This window comes from Rhinopithecus roxellana, chromosome 19 (genome assembly GCF_007565055.1).
Source record: "Rhinopithecus roxellana isolate Shanxi Qingling chromosome 19, ASM756505v1, whole genome shotgun sequence".
Lineage (NCBI taxonomy): Eukaryota > Metazoa > Chordata > Mammalia > Primates > Cercopithecidae > Rhinopithecus > Rhinopithecus roxellana.
This window is the reverse complement of record NC_044567.1, coordinates 78251333-78275079: the sequence shown is the minus strand read 5'-3', so window position 1 is coordinate 78275079 and position 23747 is coordinate 78251333. Positions and strand designations below refer to the sequence as shown.

The 23747-nt window shown below is 39.0% G+C and overlaps 1 protein-coding gene across 1 annotated transcript in view; it reads left to right on the top strand.

The window, feature by feature from the left end:
- GNA13 (G protein subunit alpha 13) overlaps nucleotides 1-23425 on the top strand; it is a 48175-nt gene extending 24750 nt beyond the window's left edge. The window contains exons 3-4 of the mRNA XM_030923006.1: nucleotides 13533-13583; nucleotides 17930-23425. Coding sequence (XP_030778866.1) covers nucleotides 13533-13583; nucleotides 17930-18502 — 624 coding nt within the window. The 3' untranslated portion in view covers nucleotides 18503-23425. The remainder of the gene's footprint in view (nucleotides 1-13532; nucleotides 13584-17929) is intronic.
- Nucleotides 23426-23747: the final 322 nt, after the last annotated feature.

The following is a 23747-nucleotide window of genomic DNA, read 5'->3' as shown; positions in this document are numbered from 1 at the left end:
GTGTAAGTAGTAACAAATATTACCTTCTGTCTTTTTACTAGCCATATCCTCGGATTGAATCGAAAAGTCTTGGTTGATTAACCAGCCTTAACCCCAGAGTTTTCCATTTTGTATCTGTTTATGTTTGACATTTAATTCTTGCTGAAAACTTTCTGTAAGTACATGCTAGATGGAAAGTCTTCTGAATAGAGTCCATTATAAGCCTACTCTTGTATTGAACTTGGACTGAAATTATTACTGTATACGTATTTGAATTATTGATAAAAGCCTATATTCTAGGTCTCTTTTACACACACACACACACACACACACACACACACACACACACACACACACACACACACAGTCTCTCTATGTTGCCCAGGTTGGTGTAGAACTCCTGGGCTCGATAGATCCCCTGCCTCAGCCTACTGAGTAGCTGGAATTACAGGCGTGCACGGCCGTGCCCAACTCTTAGGTCTTTTTTAAAACCGAGGTAATAACTTTGCTATTGAATAGCTTTCCCCAATCATATGCTTAATGAATCCTGCCTAATGAATATTTAGAAAACATTTTGACCTGGATTTGTTTTGGGATTATAACTCTGATGGAAATTAAAGGCATATTATAGGTATGTAAAAACCTTATGCTAATAAAGATCCTCACAGTTGTGATTAAGTATGAATACACTTAGTTCCAGTTTTCTCTCATATCCCTTGATTCTTTTTCCTCTTTGAAATGTTCAAAACATTTCAAACTTACAAAACAAAGAACTTAACATATGCATGGGAAGTGTGTAAACCATTTTAAACCATTGGGCTTAGCTATTTTAGAACACAGACATTTACAGTCATGTGCCAGGAAGATGTTTTGGTCAACGACTGACTGCATATAAGATGGTAGCCCCATAAGATTATAAGGGCGCTGCCCTATACAGGTGTAGCATTTTAAAATCTTTCATACTATATCTTTACTGAACCTTTTCTATGTTTAGATACACGAATACTTACCATTGTGTTACAGTTGCCTACTCTATTCAGTACAGTAACATGCTATACAGGTTTGTGCCTAGAAGCAATAGGCCATATCATATAGCCTAGGTCTGTAGTAGGCTGTGTATACTAGTACTTAATTTAGATGTCCTGCTCTTTATAGCACTTGGTTGGTTCTCTATAAAGAAAAACTGGGTATTAACTTTGAATTATACTTTCATTTTCGGAATCACATGTATACTTAGGTTTCAGAAGAAACTCTACTTAATTATCTTGGTAATATAGATTGTTTTACTTTCAATATTTTTTGAGCTGTTTACTTTTAAAAGACACATGTAGATGATGTTAGCCTCATAACTAAAGAGATCTCAACACATAAAAATTGGATACATTTTTAAAAAATTGAGATGGGGTCTCGCTATGTTGCCCAGGATGGTCTTGAACTCCTGGGCTCAAACAGTCCTCCCACCTCTGCCTCCCAAAGTGCTGAGATTATAGGCATGAGCCACCACACCCAGCCAAAATTGGATACTTTTTAATTCCATTTATTTAGTTCTTCATAATTGACTTGGTTTTTTCAAAGTGAAGTTTCTGCCATTTACGGTACATACTTAATTGGCCTGCAATTAAATTCTGGACATTTTACAAGATTAAGCAATGATGTTTTATTTTAGAAGCAAACAAACTTATGAATAGCCTACTTCAGTGTGACCTTCATTATAATGTGATCTTCATTATAGTCTATAAAATCCAGTAAAATGAAGTTAATTACATGTGTGTTGCATATTATTACCTAACATTCTCATTGTCAGAATTTGACCTTTGTCAAATTCCCAATATTAATCATTAGAATATATACTGTCTATGACAAAAACAAAACCTTTCAAATTCTGCATAATCTGTGATTCTTCACTAGCATCTGGAGATATAATCTTGGAGTAGTTAATAGCCCTACTTGGTCATTACTTTGAATTTGGATCTGCTAAAACTTCAGGATTAAGAATATTCTGAAAGTTTCTAAATCTGCTCAGAGAAAAAGCAGTTAGGAAGATTTGTCATCATCTTTGCCCCTTCCAAATTCTATCTTTATATTATTCTCTATGAACTACCAGGATACTTTATTTCTCTTTTATGGGACGTATTTTTGATTGATGTTAACACTGAATGGTTACTTACATGGAGTAGGAGCTTCCCATTTTGTCTTAGCATCTTCCCGAACCTCTGCCTACAGTGCTCTTCAAAGCATTCAGACTTATTGAAAAGAGTCATGCACTTTATGCCACTGAAGATCTTTGCGATGTACATTTGAGTTGATCTCTTTTTCTGTCTTTAGCATTTACATTTATAAACAAGTGGAATTTAGTGGCAGAAAGTTGCCTTTAAAAAAAAAACCTTCCCGTTCAATGTATTATGCTTGTAACAACTCTGACATTTGTAGAAATAGTAAGATGGAAACAGGATGTCTTAAAGGGGAAGTTATAATACAAAAAATTCAACATGTTTATGTAGCTATTGCTAGGTACAGGGTAAAATTGCTATCCTAGGATACAGGGAGGTGTAGCAAAGAGATTTGGAGTCTAAATTTGACATGTAGGACTACATATAAAAATAAAGAAGTGCCATGAGTGGTATAAACTGTAAGTGCAAAAGATACTGAGTGAAGTGTCTGATTACCAAGAATTGGGAAATTGCAGTGGAGGTAGGGGAAAAATAAGAATCAGGATATATTAAATTCTTGGTTCTGCCACTAGAACAGTTTTGTTGGCTAAGCCACCTAACTTCCCTGACCTTTAGGCTTCTCATCTGTAAAATGGAGCATAAGGTTACTTGTTCTCCAAGCTGTCTTTCAACTTAAAATTTGTCTTTGTTCCCTGTATAATAGTAAGAACCCCAGAAAAGGAGAAGGGGAGGTGGAGGTGGAGGCAGAGGTGTGTGGGGAAAATGGTGTTAGGTAGAGGAGGTAGGAATGTGCACAGAATTTTCCAGAAGCATGAGGAGATGAGCATGGAGCTTGTTTCATAGGGAAAAGTAGGAGTTATATTGGAGATAGTTGGGACTAACTGGAGAATTCAAACACGACATGCTAACTGCATAACTAATTCAGCATTTTATCAGATACTGTTATCTTTCTCCTATTTTAGGTAGTTCTTGGTAAATACTTTTTAACTCAGCAGTACAACCGAACAGTATCCTTGATCCTTCAGTGTTTACCAAGTTTTTCCCAACATCTTTAACATTTCTCATTCAGGTGAACTTCTCAGTATTATATCAGTAACTCTGCCTCTTTTTTTTTTTCTTTTTCTTTCTTTTTGTTTTTGCCTCCTTTTTAAAAAACAAAATCTGTAGTATTCTTAAGGAATACTACACCTAGTTGGCGAAGGCTAGATTCTAGAGACTGCATGCAGAGGCTGTAGCTCTCTGGAAGGTGTGTATGTGGGGGGAAAGGTGGCTGCAGATTGGAAGAAGAAGGTGTTGTGGAACTGAAGAGTGAAGTAGGGAGACAGGAATTAGAAATAGTTTGATCTGTTTTCCTTGACTTTCATCTTTCTTGGTGACCTGAAAGTTGCTTAAGGTTGTGGTGCTATCATCCTAGTGTTGAAGCAAGACAAGTGATCTAGAGTCATACCTTTCATGATATATGAAATAGTCTTCTTTTTAGGCTCAAGTGTTTCATGAAATGCCCTAAGTACCAGTGAGCTAATTACTTCAAGAGGCAACTGCTACCATTTAGGAAAATTCTAATTACAGTGGTTCTTGCAAGTAGGTGATGAGCAACCTTAAGAATCACCTGTGAAGTGGTTTTTTTTTTCCCCCACTTTCTTCCTTATATGGTAGGTGGTATTCTTTTTTCTTTTTCTTTTTCTTTGTCTTTTTTGAGACAGTCTCACTCTATCAGGCTGGAGTGCAGTGGCGTGATCTCAACTCACTGCAACCTCTGCCTCCTGGGTCAAGCAGTTATCCTGCCTCAGCCTCCCAAGTAGCTGAGACTACAGGCACCCATCACCATGCCCGCCTAATGTTTGTACTTTTAGTAGATGGGATTTTACCATGCTGGCCAGCCTGGTCTCAAACTCCTGGCCTCAAGTGATCCGCCCACCTTGGCCTCTCAAAGTGTTGGGATTAAGGGCATGAACCACCACGCCCAGCATTGTTTTCTTAACTGTGATAGAAGTTTTGAATATTTGGTTTTGTTTTTGCCTCTCCCATCATTCTTAGGAAAGCCTTCTGTTGTAAAGGAGAAATTAGCATGTCAGTGTTCCTAGTTTCAAGAAGAGTCCAATTCTGTGATACTCATTTTTTTCAAACATATATATTATTTAACGCTATATGCAAATAATACGAGGGATACAATGACTAATAAAGCAAAAACCGTCCCCAGGAACAATCGTTCGTAGAAAAGGAAATAAAACAAGTACACGGATGATTGCGATGAGGTAGAAACTGACTCATGCCATAGGAGGTACTGATAAAACCGCCATGGAAATTTAAGCAAAAGATTTTCTTAGTTTTTTAAAGGGTCCCCAGTGGCTGGATGTGGTGGTCCGCCTGTAGTCCCAGCTACTCGGAAGGCTGAGGCAGGAGGACTGCTTGAACCCAGGAATTTGAGACCAGCCTGGGATACAAAGCGAAAACCCATCTCTTTAAAAAAAAAAGGGGGGGGGGGTGGGGCAGGGGAGGGGTGTGAGGTGGGAATTTGGCTTTACTGTATAAATAGATCTGGATGATTTGAGAAAGACAGGTGCACTTTGGATTTCTGAGGCAAGAGAGGACATAAAAGCGTTAGTGTTAAGATCAGAATTGTAGAAAAATGCTTAGGAAGTCAGTAAACTAGATTTTCATAAAATGATTTATTCCCTTCTGCTTCAGAAAATAGTGAGCCTTAAGAATATGCTGGGAAAAAGAGGCCAGGTGCGGTGGCTCACGCCTGTAATCCCAACACTTTGGAAGGCCGAGGCAGGCGGATCACCTGAGGCCGGGAGTTCAAGACCAGCCGGACCAACATGGAGAAACCCTATCTCTACTAAAAATACAAAATTAGCTGGGCACGGTGACTCATGCCTGTAATCCCAGCTATTTGAAAGGCTGAGGCAGAAGAATCGCTTGAACCTGGGAGGTGGAGGTTGCAGTGAGCTGAGATTGTGCCATTGTACCCGAGCCTGGGCAACAAGAGCGGAACTCTGTCTCAAAAAAAAAAAAAAAAAATATATATATATATATATACCAGGAAAAGGTTCATGTGTATGTCTTTATAACCACTGTTACATTTTGATGAGTTTCCTTATGATCTCATTTTCCGTGCAGTTTTCTTAAAAGGGGGTTCATGCTATATTAGATCTTATATGATCTAGAAGTTCTGTATTTTAATGAACCTCCTCTGCTTCAGATTTTTAAAATTATACTTACTTTGGAAATGGCTTTGTTTTATAGCCCGTATAAACCTGGCTTATGCTTTGTGAAAATGAGTACTGTTTTGTTTTTGTTTTTAATGCAAAGTCTTACATCTAAGCCATAGAGTATTTTCTAGTCATGGCTTCCTGATACTGATAAGTATTTATAGATCATCACTCCCTTTGGGGATCAGATGATAAAGTGATAGATTGTATTTGTCAATTATGTTGGTATTGGGCTCTGACTTGACTCAGAGGGATAGTGTAGTCTTGATTTGAAGGATTTGAGGTTTAAGGGTTGGATGTGATTTTTGTTTTATCTTACGGGGTTTTTTTATTTTGGGGGAGAGTAGTGATTTGGTCTTATTTTGGGAGTATAAAATATAGAAAATTGTATAGTTTTTGGGTTTTTAGTGACGATTAACAAATATATAAAATGATAATTGTGTTTGGCAGGGTAGGCCTCTCATTTTAACTCTGAAAATTAAAACCTTATACATTACTTATAATTTTTATTTGTTGTGTCTTATCTGCTGTTTTCATCATAGTGCAGTTTTTTACCTGTTTACCACATAAAAAGATGGAGAGTGCTGCTTTTTAGTTATGGCTCACTGCAGTCTTGAACTCCTAGGCTCAAGTGATCCTCCCACCTCAGCCTCCCAAATAGCTGGGACCACAGGCGTGCACCACCACACCTGGCTAATTTTTTTTTTTGTAGAGATGAGATCTCTCTCTGTTTCCTAGGCTGAGTCTCAAACTCCTGGGCTCAGGCCATCCTCCCACCTTAGCCTCCCAAAGTGCTGGGATTACAGGCATTGAGCCACAGAACCTGGCCAGGGAGTGCTGCTTATTAAGCATTTTTAATTGCTTATTTACCTATCATGCAATGTGTAGGTGTCTATTATAGAAGCAAATTAATTTTGTAAGTTTAAGTGAGGTTTCAAGTTCCTTAGGGTCCTATTGCTAAAATACAAGTAGCACTTACGATAACTTTTCCCATTTGCACTTCTTAGCACGTTCAGTAATGTTACATCTGGAGTATCAGGTCCATTAATTTTTAACCACAAAGTCTGAGTTAGCTTGAAAGCTGTGGACTATGGTGAACATTTGAAAATAGGCTCTAGGGGTATAGACAGGTAGGCAGCTAGAGCTATAGTACAGTAGGAAGTAAAATTTGTCAGAATTGTCTAAGTTTTTTTAAAGGAGGAAGCTATATGTAGACTTAATTTTATTGTTTATGATTCAGATATCACAAAAGAAGGCCTGATGTTTTCTTGTGAGACATGGTGAATTATGAAGAATGCAAATGCTGCTTGAAATCCACTGTTACGGCTGGGTGCGGTGGCTCATGCTTGTAATCCTAGCACTCCCGGAGGCTGAGGTGGGTGGGTTGCTTGAGTCCAGGAGTTTGAGACCACCCTGGGCAACATACTGAAACCCCATCTCAACTAAAAATACAAACAATTAGCCAGGCATGGTAGCGAGTGCCTGTAATCCCAGCTATGCTGGAGGCTGAGGTGGGAGAATCACCTGAGCCCAGGAGGTCAAGGCCACAGTGTGCTGACATTTGTGCCACTACTCCAATCTGGATAACCAAAGTTGAGACCCCGTCTCGAGAAAACAAAAAACAAGCCCACTTTTACAGTAAGATAAAACTAAGCTAAATTTCTTACCTTGGCATTTTTAGAAGACTTTAAAAACAGATTTTGTATAATTAATCCTAAAAGATGAAATTAATAATGGAATCCAGTTTTGAGTAAAATACATATCCAGATTTGAAGTAATGCTAGGTCTGACTGCGTCACAATCAATTCTCTTGGAGCTTGCTAAGAAATTGATTGGGTGGATTTGTTTGGAGACCTGGGAATCTGTTTTAATAAGCACATTAGGTAATTCTGATAGACTACTACCAGGATTAAGAATCATTGGTCTAGAAATGCGTAAAGGGTCAGATAGTATAATATTATAGGCACTGCATGCCAAGGGAAGAAGTCAAGGGCGTTATGTGTGTATTTATATAATAATTTTTATCGATGAGATTAAAAATGTAAACTTGTGTGCGAGTTTTTGTGGCTAGGAATGTGAAAAAAAATTGGATTCTTTTGCAGGGATAACATTTTGCTTATCGGTATTCAACATTTTAGCATTTTTTTTGTCAAAATCAGTTGCAAATGTTCCTCAATTCTGATCTGTAATGAGATTTTACACATTTCATCCTCAAAAATATATTTTCACACAGATACTGCCAAATGAGCATATGGTTTTTTTTTTTTTTTTTAATTTTTTGGAGAAGGTCGTGCTCTGTCACCCAGGCTGGAGTGCAGTGGCAGGATCACAGCTCATTGCAGCCTCAAGCCCTGGGATCAGGTGATCCTCCTACCTCAGCCTCCCTAGTAGTTGGGACTACAGGCACATGCCACCACACCTAGCTAATTTTTTAACTTTTTGTAGAGATGGGGTCTCAGTATGTTGCCTAGGCGGGTTTTAAACTCCTGGGCTCAAGCAATCCTCCTGCTTTGGCCGCCTTCCAAAGTGCTGGGATTACAGGTGTGAGCCACCGTGCCAGCCATAGCATATGATTTTTATTGAGCATAGTCATTGCTTGAGAGATACTTACAGAATTCTGTTAGATTCTTCTCAGTGTTTGCCTCTTAGTGTGTCATTACATTGCAGATTAACCACTTGAAGGTTAGGTAGAAGCTCTTTATTTGCATAAATGGATTTTGAAATATGGAAATTTCCTTTGCTCTTACATAGGGGTCTGAAAGATGCTGTTGGAACTGTAGTTAGAGTTTAGAAATATTATGTCCACTGGGAATTTGCATGGGAATGGAAGTCTCAATTCTTGTTTTGACAGCAAAGGAAGTATATAAAGCAGTTTGACATTGTTTTGATTAAAACTATGCTAGCTGTCGAAATGACTACCAGAGTGTAAGTTTCACCAACAATGCCGTTTTGCCTTGTAATTTTAGACTGAATTCATTCAGAAATCATCAAGTCTGCCCTCAGGCTAATTTCTGAAACCATTCAGTGTTCAACAGTAATGGTTAAGGGTAGTTCTTGTTCAGGAAAAGAAATCAGTTCCGTCCCTGTGCTCAGAAAAATGTCAGTAAAACTTTAGCACTGCTAAGACATCAAACTGTGTCAGAATTTTCACTTTTTGTTTCTGACAAAAACTCGTGACCTGATGATGGTCAAGTACACAGGAGCGTGTTAAATTCATCGTTGACACTACTCGTTCAGGAACACGTGATAGATTCCTGTGTTTCCCACAGGTTCCATGCTCATGAGTAATGCCGTGAATAACCCTTACACACGTTTTGTATGTGTGACCTCTTTTCTGTTCCACGCATTTTTACCACCGTCAGTTGTAACACAGCCTAGCATATTCCAGTTTAGGTTGTACTCATTTAGCGTTTTCTCAGCTTCTCTGAAAATATTCTCACACATAGCTCTTACGCATGGTCTGTTCACACAGGCTGGTTCCTCAGTCACTTCAAACTTGGCATTGCTTCCCCAAGTAAACAACAACTGAGCATTGTGGTAATAAACTCAGCAAAAGCCAAGGAAAACCACTGAACTAATTTGCCGTGTTTCTTAATTGATAGTTGATGGTTGTTCCCAGTGTCCTCAACTCTGAGCAGCTGATATCACTGGAAGGCCAATAGTCTTAAACAAGATTATTTTCTCTGGCCATATTTCTTCAGCGGTTACAATCAAACATGAGTTACTAACTCACTTGGCAAATGGCATTCCTTGCTTGTCTAACAAAAACTTTGAAAACACTTTGGTTGCAGTCTCATTTCATTTTTTGTTTTGGTGAAGAAATTCTGCAACGATAAGCTATTCTATTTTAGAATTTTGCGTGTGTTTTGTTTTTGTTTTATGACCGTTGCTTTTCTGTGGATTGGGGGGATTGAAGAAAGCTTAGTCTGTAAATGTTGGCTTACGTTGTATTCTTCTAGCATAGCTATGGTGTCATTGCATAATAAATAATGCTTTACCATGGAATTTGATAGCAAAATTATTTACATCCCGCTGTGCCTTAAAAGTGTGGTGTTCAGGGCCTTCTTTTTATTTGGATGGATGTGTATTTACTCCTATTTTTTTTTTAATGTCATGGTATGGCAATACTGGTGACACTTGCAACATTTTCAAGTTCTAACTGTCAGTGCAGTTTGTGGTGCACCAGGCAGTGGTGCAAAGTGATGAGAGTGCCACACTGCCTCAGTCTCCATCCGTCACCTCTGCTGTTGGAGCCTGGAAGTTCCCATAGACAATACACCAACAGGTGAGCGTGGCTGTGTTCCAATACATTTTTATTTATGGATATTGAAGTTTGAATTTCATATCATTTTTACATGTTATGAAACAGTCTTTTAATTTTTTCCCCCAACCATTTAAAAATGAGCCATACAAAAACAGGCGTTGGGCTGGATTTGGCCTTCAGGCTGTATAGTTTGTGGACAGACCCCTGGTCCAGAATCTAGATAAATACAAGGAGCAGTCCATTTGCCGTCAAGCAGCTCTTCCTTCTGCCACGATAGCACTTCACTAGCACTGTTGTAGTTGTGTATGCTTTTTCACTGGCACTGTGTTGAGGATCATTTGAAAGATCTTAATACATATTGCGAAATTGCTTTCTAGAATATATTTACCTTCTTTTTATTAGAAAATCTATATTTGATACCCATCTCTATAAACTTTCTGTTACATTCTTCAGGCATGGATCAGACTTTGCTAAGACTTTCCTCTTTACCTATTTTCTATAAACAGAGTTGCCGTTTTCTTATTGACATAAAACCAGTGGTGTTTTAGAGTATGTTCTAAAACAGGAGATCGGTTCTTGTGTGTTTTTTGGCTATCCAGCTTAAATTCCATATCCTTTTAAAGAAGTACATTCTGAATCCTTTTCTTTATATATTTTAGCTGTGCAGAAGAGAACATTGAATACAAATGTCACCTGTTCAGTAACTGGGTCGATAAGCTGCTAAGCCTCTCTATGACTATGAATTTGTTTAATAGAAAGTATTTTCTAACTTTTGTTCTTAGCTTTTCTGTTACCTTTAGGCTTAGGACTCCTGACCCATTTTGTCTTTACAAGCAAAGAATGTTTATAATAAATTATTCTTGTGAAGTGGGGGCAACATTGAGGCCATTCCAGCTTAGACACTACTTTGTAAAACTTATATGAAATATGGTTCATGGAACCTCAGAGACTTCTAATACTCAAAGGGTAACTGAAGCTCACCTAATATTGTTCGTTGACTTTGTCAATAATAAAGTCTATCTTGTGGCTAGAACCCAGGTCCACTGGCTGCTATGCCATTTAAATGGAGCTGAAATACCCACAAGGCTAAAGAAATATTGGACACTTTTCAGAGTGCCATGCTACTTTATACTTTTCAGCCTTACTGCAGTAACCCAGAAAGTTACCTGTGGTGTTATGAACAGAGAAACAAGAACTAAAGGCAAAATAAAACATCTTAAGTTTTTAAAGTGTTAACTGTGAAATGAAATTTCTTTGAAAGTTTATTTTTAAAATTCCCAGGCCGGTCACAGTAGCGCATGCCTGTAATCCCAGCACTTTGGGAGACCGAAACGGGTGGATCACCTGAGATTAGGAGTTCAAGACCAACCTGGCCAACAAATTAGCTGGGTGTGGAGGCACACACCTGTCATCCCAGCTATCTCAGAGGCTAAGGCAGGAAAATAGTTTGAACCCGGGAGGCGGAGGTTGTAGTGAGCCAAGACTGCACCATTGCACGCCAGCCTGGGCAACAGATTGAGACCTTGTCTCAAAATAAAAAACAAAAACCAAAATTCCCTTCAGTAACATAAAATGAACTGGGAAAAGTCTCAAGTTAAAACCAGCAAAAAGTGAGTCTTAAACCCATAATATTCTTGCCCAATACCTTAAATCATTTACTTATTAGCAAAGAATGTGGAAACAACACCATTTGAATGAGTCACAACAAAAGCAGATTTAGGATTAGTAGCCACATGGCATATGAGGAAAGGAGAACTTAACTTTAAATCGGTGGAACTAACTGAAATTGTTGCACAGGGCGGAACTTAAGTGGTTGGTTATCCATTGAACCACTGAACTTCTTCATGTAACTCTGGGGGAAATGGAGGCCTGAAGAAGTTTAGAGACTTGGCCAGATCACTCCTTGTTAGAGAAAGGACTGAAATTCACGTCTTTTCCTTAACATTAATATTAGACAACAAAAAGACGTTGATCACTTCTGAAATTGTTAGGAAAAAATTATTGAAGGGTAACTTTCTCCCAGTAATTCATATTTTATCTGCTAGATACTTTCGGAAGGTGGGAGGAGAGGAAACTAGTTGCCTAGTACTGAGCTTTGTATAAAATTTGAATGAGGACACAAAACACAGACAAAAAGAAGTGATAAGAAGCTGTTGAGCTCACTGAGTCCAGAGACATCATCATTTGTTTCCATGGCCTCCATTTTTATTTTTTAAATTTTTCTGTTTTTAATTTTGGTGGGCACATAATAGATTCATGTATTTCTGGCGTACATGAGCTGTTTTGATACAGGCATGCAATGCGTAATAATCACATCATGGAAGATAGGGTATCTCTCCCTTCAGGCATTTATTCTTTATGTTACAAACAATCCAATTATACTCTTTTAATTATTTCTAAATGTACACTTAAATTATTAGTGACTATAGTCACCCTGTTGTGCTATCAAATACTGCGCCATGTTCACTCACTTTAACTATCTTTTGTACCTGTTAGCCATCCCCACCTCCTGCCACCCCAACCCCTGCTGCCCTTCCCAGCCTTTGGTAACCGTCCTTCTCTCTATCTCCATGGGTTCAGTTGCTTTGATTTTTAGCTCCCGCAAATAAGTGAGAACATGCAATGTTTGTCTTTCCGTGCCTGTCTTACTTCACTTAAGGTAATGACCTACAGTTCCATACATGTTGCAAATGACTGAATCTCATTCTTTTTTATAGCTGAATAGTACTCCATTGTGTATATGTATCACATTTTCTTTATCTATTCATCTTTTGATGGACACTTAGGCTGTTTCCAAATCGTGGCTGTTGTGAAGAGTGCCGCAGTAAACATGGGGGTACAGATATTTCTCTCCTCCATATACTCATTTCCTTTCATTTGGGTATATACCTAGCAGTGCCATTGCCAAATCATATTGTGGGATCTTGAGACCAAAAAATTCACATAACTGCTACTTTCAAGTCTTGTTACTCAAAGTGTGGTCCAAGGCACTCCTTGAATCGCAGAAACTGGGGTCCCACCTAGACCTACTAAACCGGAGCCTGCAGTGTGAGGAGATCTTATGATTCCCAGGCATACTAAATGAGGTGCTGCTTTCAGGAACACTTGGAAGTAGCTTCAGGCAGGGGCGGTGCTGCAGCTGTAGACTCCCGCTGGAAAGGGAACGCAGTGGGTGAGGACTAGGAGACTCGGACACAGAGCCCTTCTTTCCCAAAATAGTTCTCCTCTTCTCTGTGTCCTCTCGTCAAGCATTTTCATGTTAGGAATGTATTCTCATATAGTTTAGATGTTTGAAATTGCTTGGAGGTTTCGTAGAGAAAACTGGGCTCAGAGAGGATAGGCCACTTGGTAGAAGACGTATTGGAGATGTGAAGCCAGCAGCACTATCCAGGACCTTCCTGAGCAAGGCACTCCTGTCCCTGCCTGTGACTGGGGGATTTTGTATAGTATTCTCACCTCATCTCTGGTTTGGTTTGTCTCTGAAGATAACTACCATCACTACTAACTTACTCACTTTAGCTAAAAAATGTAGACAAAAAGACTGTCACTTAAATTTCAGTTTTAGATTTATGTTTTATCTCAAAAGCAGTTTTCTAATTATATGTCTTCGCTGTGGGTACATAGTTATAGCAAAAAGCATGCATGTAATTCTGTCCAAATAGATGATCACTTGGGATATTGATGCTATAAAGCATTTGTGAAATCAGCCTGCCTTTGCAGATTTAGCGTTCTGTGACAGAGCAGACGTTTTATATGTTTTTAGGAAGGTTAGCCGTCTGAAATTGGTGACTAAACAAAATCTGTTTGGGTTAAGTATACAACCAGACAGTATAATATAAACTGTTGTAACAAGATCTTCGATTTCTAAGCCCTAATAACTATTTGTTTTCTTCTTGTTTTTAGGGTGAATCTGTAAAATATTTCCTGGATAACTTGGATAAACTTGGAGAGCCAGTAAGTGTTTAAACCGAATGTTTATGTTTAGTGCCGTTTGAAAGCAGAAGTCAGGATATCGATGTTGGGAAATTGAGAAAAATTATGTATTAAACTATTTCTCTCTCTCTCTCTCTTTTTTTTTTTTTTTTTTTTTTTTTAAGTGATGGCATTCTCATTCTTCCCTGCTTTATTTAGAGTGATTGGTAGCTCAGAATATTGAATGATTTTTATTTTTTCAAAATGAAAATATTTGTATTGTTTAATCATGACACTTTTTTCTCCCTCTAACTGTCCAGGTCTCTACCATTTTCTTGAGGAATGCTTTATCTGCTATTTCTTGGAAGTAAAACTGTTTAGAGAAAGAAGTTTATGTTTGAAAATGATACTGTGCATTATCTGTTATACTTTCATGTCTTTGGGTGTTTTGTTTGTAAACAGAAATAGAACACAGTGGGCTGACTGATTTCCAAATCTTTTGACAAATGACATTTCGAATTCATGCCCCCTTTGTGTTGAGTTACAGAGTAGGAGGGCTAGATTCTGAAGGCCTGCTGAAGAGACTCCACGAGGTAGGAGGAGTCACCCTTGAAAAGAGAGTTTATCATTTTCCTGTAGGTATTCCTCGGAGCCAGTAGCTCTAAGCTGGCGCTGTGGCCAGCGGGGCCCACTGCAGGCAGAGCAGCTCCGCTTGTTTGACCTCTGTATTGGACGTACACAGAAGAGTTCACTGGGAGAAAGGTTTCTGCTGTTTAGGAAAATTTTGAAAATCATTGCCTTAGAGTCATCTGTTACTCTCTAAATGTAGTGCAGCTTCATTTGCCTCCTCATAAGGCAAATTTCTTCTTCTTCACACAGCTGGTATGAGTGTGTCCTCATCAACATACTCTGCTCTGCCAGACTAGCACTTGATTACATGAAGTTCTGTGCTTCATGTGAAGCAGCCTTTAGATTGCTAACTAGATTGTTAGCTTTAATAGAGACAATAATAGAGAACTTTTTATTTTTATGGAATTACATTTTTTCAAAGCTCAGGGCCAGCAAGTTTCTGAAGGAGCTGGTGTAGGTGTATGCTGTAAATTGGTATTGCCTTCTAGAAAGCAGTTGGGTGTTAAGTATCCAGAGTCATTAAAATGTTTGTAACCTTTAACCTTATAATCGTATCCCTGATTATTTTAATCTTAGGAAATAGTCCAAAAGAAAAAATAGGCTGGGCACGGTGGCTCACGCCTGTAATCCTAGCACTTTGGGAGGCCGAGGCGGGCGGATCATGAGGTCAGGAGATGGAGACTATCCTGGCTAATACGGTGAAACCCCATCTCTACTAAAAATACAAAAAATTAGCCGGGCGAGGTGGCGGGCACCTGTAGTCCCGGCTACTCGGGAGGCTGAGGCAGGAGAGTGGCGTGAACCCGGGAGGCGGGGCTTGCAGTGAGCTGAGATCAACACTGCGCTCCAGCCTGGGTGACAGAGTGAGACTCCGTCTCAAAAAAAGAAAAAAAGAAAAAAAGAAAAAATAATGTGCTTGAGAATTTTAATTGCAGTATTTCTGTTCATTATGGCTAAAAATTGGAAACAACCTTAATGACCACTAGTAGGGGAATGTTCATGTGAAGTACCGCACATGAATGCATTTGGTCTATTTGATTGTCTTGTAAAATGAGGTATGACTGTATCAGCATATGGAACAGTTCACAAAATATTAAGCAAAAACGTAGAGGTAGGCTGAACATTGTGTGCATATGCTGATTATAAGTAAAGTAGGCGTGTATGTGAACAAAAGCTAGAAGAAAACATGGAAAAACTAACACTTGAGTCCTAGGGTTATTTAATGAATGGCTGTTGGATGCCAGTAACTAAGAACCCGCCTACTTTTTTTTTTTTTTTTTTTTTTTTGAGACGGAGTCTCGCTCTGTCGCCCAGGCTGGAGTGCAGTGGCCGAATCTCAGCTCACTGCAAGCTCCGCCTCCCGGGTTCATGCCATTCTCCTGGCTCAGCCTCCCGTGTAGCTGGGACTACAGGCGCCCGCCCGCCACCGCGCCCGGCTAATTTTTTTTGTATTTTTAGTAGAGACGGGGTTTCACCGTGTTAGCCAGGATGGTCTCGATCTCCTGACCTCGTGATCCGCCCGTCTCGGCCTCCCAAAGTGCTGGGATTACAGGCTTGAGCCACCGCGCCCGGCCCCTCCTACTTTTTAAAAATTCTTAATTCTGGCTGGGCACAGTGGCTCACGCCTGTAATCCCAGCACTTTGGGAGGCCGAGGCGTCCCAAATCACTTGAGGTCAGGAGTTCGATACCAGCCTGGCCAAAATAGTGAAACCCCATCTTTACTAAAAATACAAAAAATTAGCTGGCCGTGGTGGTGCACGCCTATAGTCCCAGCTACTTGGGAGGCTGAGGCAGGAGAATCGCTTGAACCCGAGAGGTGGAGGTTGCAGTGAGCTGCACTCCAGCCTGGGCAACAGAGCAAGTCTCCATCTCAAAAAAATATGTATATATATATGTTCTTAATTCCATTGCAGTATTTTGAGACAGTGAGTATTCTTGTTGTAATGAAATTTCAAAATCATATTACACTATTCAGAAAGGCATAAAGTGCAGCATTGTGAATAACGGTCAGCATTGTTTTAAATCCTGCCTTGATTTTTAAAATATTTTGACCTTGATGATAAATATTAGCTGTCCTGCTCATGTATTACCAGAAAGCTGTGTTGTAGTTTTGGAAAAATGCTAGACTGACAAGGAAGGACCAGTTACATTGCATAAGGAAGTGTGCCATCACAGAGTAGCCGGTGACTTGTGTGACCAGCAGCTTCTGTTGTTCAGGGTCTTACCGTTCACTGACCAAGAGTGCAGAGAAGAGCTCATTTGATCCTTGCAACAACCCTCCCTCCCAGGTAGACAGGCCAAGTGTGATCACCTCCATTTCACAGACAGAGGTGCTGACAGAGTAAGTGACTAGTTTGAGTTCTTGGGTCAATAAGTAAGAAAGCTGGAACATAGTTAATTATAGGAGAGAAAGGGTTTTTCATACGTAATATAGCAGCAGTGAAAACATAGAAGTTCTAAGTCATGAGTGGGGTTGCAGAGTAAAGGAACTTTTAGAATAGGTTAGAGAGAGGTGGGCAGAACTTGGAACTAGGAAGTGATCCTTGTGAATTGGCACTGGAATCAGATCCTATGGGCTTTTTTTTTGGGACGAAGTCTCATTCTGTCACTCAGGCTGGAGTGCAGTGGCGTGATCTCAGCTCAGGCTCACTGCAGGCTCCACCTCCCAGGTTCACGCCACTCTCCTGCCTCAGCCTCCCAAGTAGCTGGGACTACAGGTGCCCGCCACCACGACTGGCTAATTTTTTTGTATTTTTGGTAGAGACGGGGTTTCACTGTGTTAGCCAGGATAGTCTTGATCTCCTGACCTCGTGATCCGCCTGTCTCGGCCTCCCAAAGTGCTGGGATTACAGGCGTGAGCCACCGCACCCAACCCTCATGGCTTTTAATAGATGAGCAAGGAGCAGTGTGGAGAAGGTGGATGTGCAGACAGGAAGATCACTCTGGCTAGAACCAAGAGTGGCTAATAGTGGGGAGTAAAATTGCAGGTAGATATATAGCAGTGAGGGCGAGTGAGAACAATTGATAAGACTTCAGCTTAAATTTGGAGTAGTATTGCAGGGATAAAAACAAGTAGAGGCCGGGCGCGGTGGCTCAAGCCTGTAATCCCAGCACTTTGGGAGGCCGAGACGGGCGGATCACGAGGTCAGGAGATCGAGACCATCCTGGCTAACACGGTGAAACCCCATCTCTACTAAAAATACAAAAACTAGCCGGGCGAAGTGGCGGGCGCCTGTAGTCCCAGCTACTCGGGAGGCTGAGGCAGGAGAATGGCGTAAACCCGGGAGGCGGAGCTTGCAGTGAGCTGAGATCCGGCCACTGCACTCTAGCCCGGGCGACAGAGTGAGACTCTGCCTCAAAAAAAAAAAAAAAAAAAAAAAAAAAAAAAAACAAAAAAAAAAAACCAAGTAGATTCTGGCCATTTGTAGTAAATTTTGAACCCATCCTGCTAACATTTTAATGTATCTTGGCTTTTTTTGCGGGGAGCACAAATGGGGTCTTGCTCTGTTGCTCAGTATATTCTCAAACTCCTGGCTTCAAGTGGTCCTCCTGCCTCAGCCTCCCAAAGTGCTGGGATTATAGGCATGAGCCACCATGTCTGACCAGTCTTAACATTTTATAATAAGCATAATCTATCTGAAAATGTCATTTAAAAGGTCATTTTGTTGCATATCTATTCACTAGTCCAGTTAGTAGTCCATTAAAAATTTGAATTACTTCTGGATTGCTAAGTATAAAACAATTTTTCCTTTTCCAGGATTATATTCCATCACAACAAGATATTCTGCTTGCCAGAAGACCCACCAAAGGCATTCATGAATATGACTTTGAAATTAAAAATGTTCCTTTCAAAATGGTTGATGTAGGTGGTCAGAGATCAGAAAGGAAACGTTGGTTTGAGTGTTTCGACAGTGTCACATCAATACTTTTCCTTGTTTCCTCAAGTGAATTTGACCAGGTGCTTATGGAAGATCGACTGACCAATCGCCTTACAGAGTCTCTGAACATTTTTGAAACAATTGTCAATAACCGGGTTTTCAGCAATGTCTCCATAATTCTGTTCTTAAACAAGACAGACTTGCTTGAGGAGAAGGTGCAAATTGTGAGCATCAAAGACTATTTCCTAGAATTTGAAGGGGATCCCCACTGCTTAAGAGACGTCCAAAAATTCCTGGTGGAATGTTTCCGGAACAAACGCCGGGACCAGCAGCAGAAGCCCTTATACCACCACTTCACCACTGCTATCAATACGGAGAACATCCGCCTTGTTTTCCGGGATGTGAAGGATACTATTCTGCATGACAACCTCAAGCAGCTTATGCTACAGTGATGTACAAAAGACTTGCTGTTTTAATATCTTTTTGTGTTTTTGATGTTTTCTGTTTGTTTTGTTTTTTAAAATAGCAGTTTACAACCAGAATTAGAACAATCTTAATTCTGTGTTTAACTTCTTGAAAATCTTAGTACTTTTTCTGCGGCCTTTGGTTTGTGGCTGAAAGCTATTGAGTGACACATCGCCAAGATTTGCTGTAATGCAGGCTTTGATCTGTTTCACCATGGCTTCTGTTCAAGTCCGGTTAAAACTTCCCAGCTGACCTCAGACTAGGCATATTTCAGGCTTTAAATTATTCTACTTTTCAAACTGAATTCTCCTGCTGTGCCAAGTATCAAAGGTGTCCTTAAATACTTGTAGGGATGAGGTTAGGAATATTCAGTTCCAAAGCAAGTAAGGTACCTTCTGTCCGCCTTACACATAGCAGTGCCACTTGTTGCCTAACTTTATGGTGACCTCCCATTTTGTAAGGGCTGTTAGAAAAAAGTTTGATCTAAGAAATGGCATTCTATAGATTCATAGAAGGTTTAGCCTTCATATTTTAATTGCTTGTGTACACAACAGCTGTTTTGCTTTTAGATTTCTGTGTTTCTGAAGGTAATGTTCTTCGTGTTTTCAAGTTTACATAAGGTCTTTGGTCTAATGCTGATGAAGAATTCACAGGTGGTATGGGAGAGCAAAAGGCAAGCAAATGCTATTTACCGTGTTTTGGTCAAACGTAATGAGTGAAATAGAATTTGCCTTTCTCATATTTAATTATCATGTAGTTTAATGTACCACATGTGAAACATTCTGGCCATAGCAGCAACTAAAAACTGCAAGCAACTTGGTAACAGAACTTTCTAAATAAACTTAACCTGTTCCAGAATGTCATATATTTGACTTTTAAGCCCTATCTCAGTTGGTCAGTAAAGACCAATCCTTACTGTAGGAAATCATTGTGTATCATCACAAACATCTATCCTTTGCTGTCCTGTCCAGTCCCATCAGCTCCACACTGTGGCATTTGTGGGATTGTTTTGTTTATTTGGAGCTTGCCAAGGGCAGTATTTTTCTGTCAAACTATTCAAGAAGGCATTATTTGAGATTCCTGTTCATTCTTGGTGTGTCTCTAAAAGATACAGTATGTACACATTTGTATAATTGTTGTTTATGAAAGTCCAGCTTTTTTGAGGTATATTTTAAATGTTTTAAGGATGCTTCTAAGGATAAGTAGGAATTTTTTTAGTTTGCACCTGAAGATGATTACATTGACCCCCCCCCCCCCCCACTGCTTACCAAATTAAAATGTGTCGATGAAGTAGCTTTGTGATTGCAGATACATTCATAGTGAACTCATCAGAATGGCTGGTTTGCAGTACTGAAATACTATCTTGTAGGCTGTATGTAGTGTTACAATTTGATCAGAGAAACAGAAGTCCAAGGCTGGCAACAGCTTGAAAAGTCTGACAGCTTTTCTACTTTTCCTGAAAATTTTAAGACTGTGATATCTGTCGTTTTACTGTATAGCTGACTGTGTACTCAGGTATTTTATTGGTCCTTGAAAGATTGGTCGTTATGGATCACCCAGCCTTTCTAAGTCAGTGGCTGTTCTGTCTTGCTGTCTGATACGAGAGTGGGGCTCTTCAGTAAACTAACCAGGGATTGTTCTTGACATGCCTGACTTTTCTCACATTTGAACTTCCACTATCATTGTATCCATATAACTTCCAGTGTTTTCATGCCATGGTAATACATGAGCTACACATACGTAGCCTGGCACCATGATGCAGGTGTTCATGGTATCATTCATGCATGTTTGAATAGTTCTACATCTAGTGCTTCTTGCCAAAAAGAATACATTGTTGAAATTGACAAAGTTAGCATAATGGCAGTGCTGATGAATATCGGAATGTGTGCACAGTAACATTTGGACTGTTCAGTGGAGAGTTTACCCACACATTTAGCAAATTGAATGGCCAAAACATTTGACTCCAGTGAGGGCTCAAGTTAGATCCCTATAGAAAGAGGACACTTCATCTTACTGAAGTCATAATTAAGATCTGTGATATGAACCATAGATACTGCCGGACAAAGCAGAAATCACCAAGTTTCCCCCTTTTGACTTACCACCGAGAAGTGTTAAAACACCAAATAGATAGCGTGTTATTTTGGGCATTTGCAGTTTCCTTCCCTGCTGCATGTAATGTCTCAGAATCAACATTCTTTTAAAATCTAGACTATATTTTGAGGCAGTGAATTACTTATATTCAACTTGGGCTTGTTTTGACAGTAGAACTTTAAGTTCAATCTAAAGGCTTTAGTCCACAGTTTTTTATGTTTTATTTTCAAACCCTTTGAAAGGAGTCTTATACCTGTATCATGAAAATGGAATCCTTTTGAAATACCACTATAGGAAGAGAGAGATGCAATTTAGTGAACAGAATTGAAAAGGTGCTCATAATTTTCACTATGCCAACTTAACCCCAGTCTCTAAAAAAGTAATTTGGATATAAAGTTCTTTGATGTATTTGATTTTCTAAATCTTTATGGTTATGGTTTGGAATAAAATGTGCCTAATCCTGTATTACATTCTGTTCTTAAATCTGAATGCCTTCTCATTTAATTCTGAAGAAATACTACACAAGTGTCTTCATTGACCTTGAAGAAATGTATACACAGTTGCCTTATAAAACAAATTTAGACCATAACTTTTAGAAAGGGTTTTGTCAAATGTTTTCTGAAAATGTGAGTATAAGCATGCCTTTGCCCCTTTAATATTTTTAATAACCTCCATAGTTGCTGTCTGCCAAATATTAAATTGAAATCTTCGTTGCAGTTTTATTATCTGGAAAGGGCACTGGATTGCTCTGCAACCAAAGAAAGCAAATGTGAAATGAAACAAATCATTCACTTTGTCTTATTTTAAGGTGTATTGGTATGTAATTTGCATAGAGAAGGTCCTCTGGTTAGTCTCTCAAATTGAGGCTATTTAGGGAAATCCTTATTCAGTTGGTGGCAGTGGTTGGTTTAAAGTAGAAGGAAATAAGATCACCTTAATACCAGAAATGATTAGAAGTGCTGATTTAGATTCAACAGATACCATATGCCCTTAACATTTTTTTGTGAGAAGAAATGGGGAAGTCCTAACTTTCATTGTGTACCCAAATACTTGTATTTATGCTTTTGATAAAATGTATTTTCAGAATTATTACACATCCGATTATGCCTTATTTATATACGAAGAGTAAAATTACCATGTTATACTGTTATGTCCTAAAATTCAAATCGCTATTTGAGAAACCCTCAAATTGGTGCTTTCATTATATAATGATACATTTAGACAAAACCCCAAACCAAGCCATTTGAAACAAGATTCTCTCCATTGCAGTTTGTAGCAATGTTATTTCTGTGTATATCATGAGAAGGCTAAATATCAGTGTTAATTTCTTGTTTGAATCCATGAAATCATGCCTGTAAAGCCCAAACGTTTGTAACAAACTCCCTAATAAATTTAGAGAAAGTCACTCTGTTACCATTTGATTTATTTTAGTTTTATTTGAGGAATTAAGACCAGAAGTTTTGCTCATGTCTTTTTCACTTAAAAGTCTGACTTAGTACCTAGTTAGTCTCTCTGCCATCATTTCAAGGTGTTCACTTCTGTTAATCACAGATGATCCATCCTTGTGTTGTGCTGCTTGACTAAAAGCACTGAATTTTTTTTTTTTTTTTTCTTTTGAGGATAGGATACAGGGTGGCTTTTCAGTCTAGTAAACATGAGGAGGGGAGAGATTGGGTGGGTGTGGGTGTGTCTGCGTGTCTCAAATATAGCACATGCCCTTTTTTTATGGTACGAGGTTAGGGCTTAGTAAATGTATACTAGAGTTTGAAGTGTAAGTCTAAGTCTGAACATTTTAAACAAGTTGGACTTTATGGCTTTTTCAGGTTCCATCAAGTAGATACTAGCCTTAGGCTGGTAGGTGATTAACAGCATTATTTGGAGTACAGTGTTTGTACCACTAGCATTCTTATGTCTGTACTTGAATGTATAGTTAGCATTTAAGTTATGTTCACTCTTGCAGCGTTCAGGTCTAACCATCTGGTTTCAAATGCGAGAGCTTATATGGAACATTGTTTTGAAAGCATGAATGATACGGCAGTATTTTATGGCTTGATAAGGAGAGTTTTGTGACTTATTCAAATCTGCTGTTGATGATGGAAGTTTACAGATGGATCAGCGTGTGCTGGGACTCACTGTGCATGAATTTTCAGTCAGTGAATATTACTGAAAGTCATATACTACTTACTTGGTATGTGACTTTGGTTTGTATTAAGAAAGCTTGTTTATAATATTTCTTACCATAGTAAATGATAAATTTGTCCTTAATCATGCCTATTGGATGGTACTAGGAAAGAAAGGGGTAGAGATTAATTCTTGCAAAGTATATGCAACAGTGCAACAAACTGTGCCATATACCTTTTACCTCTTACTTGAAGGCAGAACCACAAAATGTTTGAAATGGCTTTTCTAAACTACTCTAGTCTGCTGAGAGCTCATTGACCACAAGAAGCCTTAGAAAGTATATTTTGTAATAACCCCATAGATACTGTACCTAACTAAACATGATTTGTATTAGCTCTATAAAATATTTGTGGCTTAGGGTTTTTTGTTTTTTTTTACATATGTCTTTTTATAACTTTCCAGGAACTAAGCACATTATCTGATAATTGTAAATTTTTTTGTCAGTGCTTTAGTTCAGGATGGGCAATAAATTATTTCTAAAGAGGTCTAAAAGTGGAAAGAATGGTTTGATTTTATAAAATGAGTTGCTAGTTCATGACAGCTTTTTACTTTTGTACATATTTTGCAAAACATTTGCCTCTTGCTATTAATATTTGCTTTGTAAAAATTACATTTAATAAACATTTGTAAATGATTCAGTACTATGATGTTATTTAACAGTTTGGTAATTGTAAAGTGTAAAGCAGATGCTAAAAGTTTGAAAGCAAAAGTTTCATCTAGAGACCGAGTTACAGCACAGAAATCTACTTCAGCAGAATCCCAGCACCACTTGGCTTGAATATTAGTCTAGAAACTTCTTACTAGAAATGGAGATGTGGACTTCTTCCAAGGAAGTTCTCAGCCACTTAATATATTTTAACAAGGGAATGGGGAAGAGAAACCACTTGTTTTCTCTGCTCTTATGGCTGCTGAAACTGTGTTAGGGTGTACCTGAGCTCAGTTCATCCAGCTGCAACAGTA